This window comes from Gossypium arboreum, chromosome 8 (assembly GCF_025698485.1).
Source record: "Gossypium arboreum isolate Shixiya-1 chromosome 8, ASM2569848v2, whole genome shotgun sequence".
Taxonomy (NCBI): Eukaryota; Viridiplantae; Streptophyta; class Magnoliopsida; order Malvales; family Malvaceae; genus Gossypium; species Gossypium arboreum.
In genome coordinates this window covers 6,482,946-6,491,318 of record NC_069077.1, presented here as the reverse complement: position 1 = coordinate 6,491,318, position 8,373 = coordinate 6,482,946, and the positions used below count along the sequence as shown (strand labels likewise).

At 34.9% G+C, this 8,373-nt stretch overlaps 1 protein-coding gene and 1 long non-coding RNA gene across 2 annotated transcripts; one reads left to right on the top strand and one right to left on the bottom strand.

Annotated features, from left to right (window-relative positions):
* Nucleotides 1-3,128: 3,128 nt before the first annotated feature.
* On the bottom strand, nucleotides 3,129-3,860 carry LOC128296306 (uncharacterized). Its single transcript, XR_008286870.1, has 2 exons — nucleotides 3,721-3,860; nucleotides 3,129-3,464 (listed from the first exon to the last, which is right to left on the bottom strand). It is a non-coding gene; the product is annotated as an uncharacterized LOC128296306 (long non-coding RNA).
* Nucleotides 3,861-6,438: 2,578 nt separating this feature from the next.
* LOC108468738 (uncharacterized) lies at nucleotides 6,439-7,770 on the top strand. Its single transcript, XM_017769600.1, has 3 exons — nucleotides 6,439-7,071; nucleotides 7,183-7,341; nucleotides 7,384-7,770. The coding sequence occupies exons 1-3, from the start codon at nucleotides 6,439-6,441 to the stop codon at nucleotides 7,768-7,770; spliced, it is 1,179 nt and encodes a 392-aa protein (XP_017625089.1).
* The last annotated feature ends 603 nt before the right edge of the window (nucleotides 7,771-8,373 follow it).

Here is an 8,373-nt window from a genome sequence, read left to right as displayed (position 1 = left end):
CAGTTTTCAACTAATTCTTCAGACAAACCACTTGAAATTAGAACGTCCACAAGTGTCTTTTTCTTCCTTTTTGAAAAATAAAACATCAAACTTTGAATCTTTTTCTAATGAAGACCAAGATGGTGCTAAGAACCAATAACTTGAAAGTAAGCTAGTTAGCTGATATCATCAAATCCCATAAAGAAACAAATCTTAAAAATCCCATTTCTCTCTCCTTTCTTGGGGCTCATCAGTCCAATATGGAAAAGTTGCCCCTTTCCATATAATCTGCAATCCCACAAGCAAATATCCACGACGAAAATGTTAAAAATCAAAGATATGCAAACTATAAGAATGGATCTAATTTGTTTAAATAACAGCAAGCAAAGATAAGAAGGTCAATAGTTTCTTTGTTACATTGAGGCACAGTCTCTTCTCCATGAAGAAGTACCCATTTCCACTACAGAAGGATATTTGGTTCATAAGAATAACCATTGATCTGCAAGTCAAAGTCTTTGGCGTGTACCTTATGGTTACCTTACCACTGCAAAGTGCTAAACAGACAAAAATACCCTTTATAGAAGAATACCCCATGAAGTTAAGATAGATGTAAGAGTACATATACATAATACTACACGCACCCGATAGCAATAGAAAAACAAGCAGACATAGTAAGAATCATCTTGTTTTTGTTGATTTTCTGATACAGTAGAAAATTGAAAATTTAGATGGCAAACTGCTTCGAAACCGAGAGAAAGAATCAACTTGTTTTCCGTTTCTTTTGAATAGTCGTTAATTTATTGCCGATGCAGCATCATCAAGATTCTCACTTGCAAGGAACTTTGGGAATGAAATTAGGAAGAGAAGAAAGGGGGAGTACGTTACTATAATCACCATTCACCACCGTGCATTTGCATGTGAATCTTGAAGATGCTACACCTGCAAACAACGACTGTCCATCTATCCTAATATCCACGAAATAGAAGAGAATATATTACATCTATAGGGTTTATATCAAAGGAGACTATATATAGACTGGAAAGGGAGAAATGAAACATTGGAGTTTGGCCAAGTCATGAGAAACGTTCGGCAGAAAAAATGGAAAATGAATAGGTTTATTCTTTTATTTTAGGGTTAATATACTTTTCCACTTATGCTTAGTTAGCTCTAAACTTTTTTCCTTTTTCTTTTCTTCTTTTTACTTCGGTTACTTGAATTTGGATTATGTAACATATCTCTACAACTCCATAGTAATGCCTTTAAAAACTGCTAACGGGTCACTAACAATCATTAGAAATACGTGTTATGATATGATGTTGTCATAGGTATTTTTATATTAGTTCTCAGTGCCATGTCGTCAACAAACTTTAATAGCATTACTATGGAGGTACTGAAGTGTACAATGAAATTTAAGTTAATGTACCAATTAGGTAGAAAAAAATTTAGGTACCAAGTAAGTATAAGTGGACAAGTTTGGGGGCAAAATGTTTATTATTCCTTTATTTTAACATGAGAGGAGTAATAGGACGAGCATGTGTCACTAAAAAGATTTGTCTTATTTCAATCATTCTACGATAGATAGAGTTTTGAGATGGACTCAAGTGTTCCTGAATTCCTACAAGACGAAAGTAAACTATAGGATCACTGAACCTTGTGCTCTATTTACTTTCTAATGTTTTAATCAATGTTCGATTTAAAGGCCTTTTTTTAAGTTTTTTGTTAAAGGTACCTTGATTGAGCATATGGCTCTTACTTTAGCCTCAGGCTTCTTTCTTACGTTATATACAGGGATGTGATCTAGGGCTTAGAGGGGACTAGTGGTCGTGCTTGTACATGTTCCAATCCTTTGCTAGTATCTTTCTTATAAGCTTGCTACTTGCCTTTTGTCAAAGTTGCATTGCCTTAATTACTTATTTTGTATTATGTGTGTTTGCTAAGGTTTTGGTCGTGTGACTCATTCATTACTTTGGGCCTTTATTTTCTTTGTTGGTCGATATGACAATATACTTCTCTTGAAGATGAGGAATTTCGAGTAAGTGTAAGGGCATGACTTGTTTTTTAAAAGAGTTGATTAAGTTGGCTGGGTGATTAAATTGTATTCTTAAGGGGTTTTAATATATTATCTCCTTAGGCATGTTTATGAATTGTACCCTTAAAGATTTTCATGGGCTATCTCTTAGGAGATTTTCATGTATCATCCTTCGGAAAGTTGTAATGGTTATCTTGTGAGATTTTTGTGAACTATTCTATAAGGCTTTGCTTAGTAGAGCAAAAATAAAATTGGAAGGATGAAAATTGAAGGTATAAAATCTAGAAGGATGGAAATCATAATTTTTCTTTTCATAGGTGTGCTTGGTAGGAAAAATAGAAAAATGGAACGAAAAAGTAATTTTCTTTTCATACATTGCTTGGTAGAGTTGAAAAATGAAAGGAAGAAAATAAAACATTTGAAAAATACATAATTTTGAACTAACAAATCTCTTTCATTTTCTCTCTTCTCATCTTGTCAATTTAAAAGAAATAGTTTTTATGCATTAGGGTGAAAAATTATCATCTCTCATTTTTTTTTTCTCTCACTTTTCTTCCTAACCAAACACACTCAAAATTTATTTTCTTTTCCTCTTCCTTCTTCCATCCCTCCACTTTTTCACTAAACCAAACACACCCTAAGAATTTAAATTTGAAATGGGTATGGCAAATTTGAACATCTTATTATGAACATATCTACTGATAAACTGGGGTAACATATGAGTTATTTTTTGAGATAACTCGCATGAAATGTTTAGAAGTAATGTTCTAAAAGCTTGCCCCATGTATAAGATTAGATAGGTGATTGTAAAAGAGATTAACTATTGCTATGTGCAAGTCTATAATTTTACAATTGTGTTGTGAGGTATGCGGAGGGTACAAATTGTGGTAGATATAACATAAGTGCAATCTTCTAACATCATATGGCTTTAAGTGTCTTCACTATACAAGTAACTTTCTTTTCAGAATTTTGATTAAGCATTTGCACCGTTTGTCTTCCCCTATTTTTAAGATTTCTTATCTTCCTTCAACTTTTTGTTAACTTGGTTGTAATGGCTAGTGAATGGTTCATACATATTAAAAATGAGGATGGCTAATTGATTCACTCAATTAGGATCTCATTTCTTTCCTAATTAGTATGTGTCAGGCCCAATTTTAGCTCGGGGCCCAATAAACAAATTAAACAAAAACACCGAAACAGTCCAATGTCCATTTACAAACCTATACCACTACCCATACCAGCCCAAACATTACACGGGCCTAATCTAAAATTACAACCCACACCAAAGACCCTAGCCCAAATTTTCAGCCCAAAAGCTTAAACAATTTCAGCCAAAGAAACCCTAAGCAGACCCTTGTGTCGCAGCCAACAGCGAGCTTGCCCCACACGTCGCGTGCTTTCTCTGTGTCGTACGCTACTTCACTACGCTACATCAGTGATACACCCACGCACGTACCTACAAACGTGCAAAAAATGATATGTAAAATGGCTATAAAAAGCCTTCGGAAATTTTTTGTAAGGGACCTTTTTTTGGATGAATATACGATAGCAAAGAGTACAAACAAAAAGTCAATGGCAATCAAAGATTGAATCCAATGTTGTTTTTCAGTTTTTCTTTCCTATTCACAGTCGCCTTTTTTTCTTTTTCCCTTTCGTTTTTATTTTACTTTGCAAACAGATTTTAAACAAAAGCCGAAGGAGAAGAGGCTTACCTGGGTCCACTCCGCGGATCGACGTCGGAGGTGGAGGCGCAGAAGTGCCGATGACCCTCGTGCGTAGCCTCTCAGGACAGGGTCAAAATCCTTGAAACGAATTGGGATTTGTTTTGCTACTTGTGAAGAATGGCAGATGGCCATTCATTTTTTGGTTTTTTAAATGGCAAATAAAACAGCATCATTTGGGGCTGGACCCACGCATTTTGGCTCAAAATGGGGGATTTTCGCATTGAGTCCCCCCCTTCGCGCTAGCATTCAATTGAGCCATGTTTAAGTTTTTTTAAATTCTTTTAAATTGTCTCTAGAATTTGCGCGCCGTTACAAATCAGTCCGCGCTTAAGTGTTTCATTTTGGGCGTTTGGTTTTTTTTTTTAGTCCCCGTTAGTTTATACGCATCGCATTTTGATCCTACGGTATTTTATCATTTACAAATTGTCTTTCTGATTTTAACCTCTCTTTTTTTAAATTAAGTTTTTAATTCATATTTTAAAATTTCTTTTTATTATTTATTTTTTCCATATATTATTTTACTATATACTGTTTTAATAAATTACATATTATTAAGGTTTTTATTTCCTTATTTTTGTGTATTTTTACATTGATTTTGTTGTATGACTTATTGGTTCTAAAATTCTTTTATATAATTTTATACTTTATTGATTTGTTTTGTTTATAAATTATCCCTTTGATTTCGTTTTTCTTTCAATCAAGTTTTAGTTATTCATTTTTCTTAAAAATAAACGTGTTATTTTAACTCATTACTTTGAATTATTTTGTCGATTTCACACTGTTTCTTACTTTATTCTCATGTACATATTTATTTATTTCAAAAACTGTCAAGTATTATTACTATTATATATATTATTTACTTAGGTTAACGTATGTATATTACTTTCATCAAGTATTATTACTATTATATATATTATTTACTTAGGTTAACGTATGTATATTACTTTGAATATCACTTATTTTAACCTTTTATATATATATTATTTATTTTGAGATTTCATTTATGCATTGTTATTACATATATTATCTATTTTGGTTTTTATGTTTAATACATTTCAAACTTTCCTGTAAATTATCTACTTTATAATATTTACTTTAAAATTTGTTTGTATATTACTATTTAATATATATATATATATATTTATTTGTAAATTCTTATGTCTATTCCCTGTTCTAAAGTTTTTGTATGGCTTGTATGGCAATGTTTCCAAATTTTCTTTCTTTCCTATTATTTATTCTATTTTATTTTAAAGCTTGTTCCATTTTATTTGGGTAATTTATATAGTATATGATATGTTGCCATTGTATGTACTCTAATTTGTTCTTTTGAATTTCCTTATTACTTTGATTATTCATGCAATATTATTGCCACATATTTTTATTTCATACTCAATACTACGCTTATTTGCTCACAATTGCACCATGATTTTAAATTCCAATTTTTCGCCCAACATCAATTGTTTTCACCCTAAAGTAAACCAAACAAATGTACTCTAAGCTGATTCTATAATTGCTTATTTGGAAATTCTTCAAAACAAGGCAATATTTCGTGTTTGGAAGTTTAAGAAATCATGCCCTATCGTGTTGGGTTTCGATTTTTCATTCAACTAAATACTGAATATCCTTTTGAAATTTCATCCATGTTTTCTTAAAATAAGGCAATATTTAATGTTTGAAAATTTGAGAAATCATGCCCAATCGTGTTGGGTTTCGATTTACCGTTTAACCAAATAGCCAAATATCCTTTTGAAATTTCAAATGCATGAGTTTTGGAAACCATGAGATGATCTTGTATCGAGGGTTCGAAGTGTTGTATCCTACCGTGCTGGATATGATATTTTGTTCCTTCTGAGCGAAAGAATCTCAATATCCAATTCAAGATATCTAAACGTTTTAAAGGAATTGTATTTCAAAATCTTTTTCAAATTTTCAACATTGGGACGATAATTGATCGATACGATACCAATTTTGGGTGTTGCGAGGGTGCTAACCCTTCCTCGCGCGTAACCAACTCCTGAATCCGTCTTCTAGTTTTTCGTAGACCAAAAACATTGTTTTGCATACGTGATATTGATCGTTTTCTGTTTTTTAGTCAAAAATTTAAAATTTGGTTTTTAACATACGTTCTTTTTATTACATTTCAGGGTTTTTTGGTTTTTGTCATTTTATTCATGTTTTGCATTTTGAGTTTTTTATATCCCCTCGCATCATCTTACATGACTTTTTTAAGTAGGAGCGAGAAACTATGCCTTCGTGAGGTTTTCACCTCCGCATGGGCTAGTGGACTGCTTCCGGGATACATCCGTACCTATGTCTTCGTGAGGTTTTCACCTCCGCATGGCCATAGGGAAATGTATTCCCTTGAACTGAACTCGATCCGCATGAGCCTATAATGGGTGAGGGTTGAGGAATCTGCTGGTTCAGGTACCCTTTTCTTAGAACTGAGCCACATATAGTGAACTCTAAGAGCCCACCCTAGATAGAGCTATGTTGAACCCTAGCGATTACCTAGATAGGTGTTTGACTGTTTTTTATTTTTGCTTTGATTTTTAGTTTTCAATACTAACTCGTTGTGTTTTGTTGTGGTTATGTTTGTATGTCATTTCATATAAAAAGAGGTTTCAATTTCTGTTCGGTTACTAAATTAAAAAGTTTTTCATGGAGAGTTAATTCCTTGATAAAGTGGAGGATAATGTAGCTGTCCGTATGTGGTCAAAGAAGATGCAACTTGAGAAAGGGGATAGTCTAGCTGCGGGGTATATATCGGAGCTGTGTGACTTCACTTGCATCAATGTGACACAGAATGAGTTCCAAGAATTGAGGAATATATGGGCCAGTTGGGATGATGAGACTAAGCGTCTGTTCTATCAAAATTTCGGCTACCTACCCTACCTGCTCGACATCAAGGTAGACAAACATTTGTTCCGGGCTATGGCTCAGTTTTGGAACCCCGCATACAGTTGCTTCACATTCGAGAATGTGGACTTCGTACCTACTGTGGAGGAGTATACAACTTTGCTTCATTGTCCAAAGGTTCAAGTCGATAGAGCTTATTCTAAGGCCGCTAATGCCCTACCTTTTGTAAAGAAATTAATGAGTATCACTGGAATGAGTGAACATTGGGTTACAGCCCGAATTCAGCAGAAAGGTGATGGTAAATACATTCCATGGGTGAGTTTGAGGGACTTGATTGTAGCACATCTGGACATGAAGAAGAAAGTTGACGTCTTCGCCTTGAGTATCTATGGTTTGGTGGTTTTCCCCAAAGTTTTAAGGCATATAGATGAAGCGATTACAGATTTATTTGATCGACTTGACAAAAGAGTCACACCAGTACCCGTAATTCTAGCTAAGACATTTAGATCTTTGAGTGCATGTTAGAGGGCAGGTGAAGGTAGATTCATAAGGTGCGCACAATTATTGTTAGCCTGGTTCCACAACCATTTCTAGAAGGCGGATAGAGTTTCTTATCGGGTTCTTTTTGAGAATTACTCCCTGTTAAAAGAAATAATAGCCGCGCCCAAGAAAGATGACATATTAGAGGAGAATTGGATCATACTCCTTCGAAATCTCCAAGAGGATGATGTTGAATGGAGAGCTCTTTGGTTGGTTCCTGATGAGATCCTCTATCGATGTGGGAGTTTTGATTAGGTTCCTTTGCCTGGAATTTGGGGAGCCGTTGGATATGCCTCTTTACTTATTTTAAGACAGTACAGATCAAGACAATTTATACCAACGACATATGAACTAGCCCAGAGTGAGTTCTCGTATAGGGAGAATAATTTTAAGAAGAAGGCTCGAGAGATTTCTGATGCTTGGAAACAGATATGCCAGATGAAGAAATTGGCTGTAGGATTAATGACGACTCCTGAATACAATGGGTGGTTGAGTAAAAGGATCAACGATAATGTCCCTGGGCCGAATTTAAAGGGTATTCAATCGATGGAAGAATACTTGCAAGTAATCCCCTCCGAGTTAGAAATCATCAAACAAAACTTCAAAAAGCGAAATTCAGAGTTAGGGAAGAAGATAAAGTAATTGGAGGAGGAAAATTTGCATCTGAGGTTAGACGCCGATGTCCAAAAACTCGAGGCCGAGAATTTAAGAAAGGGAAAGAGGAAGGCCGAAGAAGAATTGGACAGTTTGAAGACCGATTACAAGAAATTACGGATGTCGATGAGAACTATTGTATTGTGTAAGACGTTAGGGCAGTGGCGACAAGAAGTTCAAGAGGAAAATACTAGAGTTGATCAGTGGGAGAAGAGGTTCCATGATGCTCGAGCACACGAAAATGCCTTAAAAAAGAGCTTGGTTAGGTGCCAAGATGAGAAGCAGATGTTAGTAGCTCGAGTGGCAGAGTTAGAAAAGGCACTACACCAGTGTCGGGTTCGTGACTTCGACATTGAATTAAGAGCCAGCCTCAGCAGGATCGAAGATTTGAAAGGAAAGGTAGAAGAACTCGAGTCTGCACTATAGAACTGTAAACTTCGAATCGAATTCCTTGAGTCGAATAATGATAAGTGAAAGGAACAGCTCCGTTGATTGCAAGACCAGGTCAGGGATAGAAATCATATCATGGGCGAAGCCGTGGCTCAGATTCGAGAAGTGGCTGATCATTTACAGACCTTAGCGGTTCAAGCT

Excerpts from the sequence above, each read along its gene's own strand:
- LOC108468738 (XM_017769600.1), top strand. The coding sequence starts at position 6,439 with ATGTGGTCAAAGAAGATGCAACTTGAGAAAGGGGATAGTCTAGCTGCG. Across the intron at positions 7,072-7,182 it reads AAAGAGTCACACCAGTACCC|AAGGCGGATAGAGTTTCTTA; the intron begins GTAATTCTAGCT and ends AACCATTTCTAG. Across the intron at positions 7,342-7,383 it reads AATGGAGAGCTCTTTGGTTG|GTTCCTTTGCCTGGAATTTG; the intron begins GTTCCTGATGAG and ends AGTTTTGATTAG.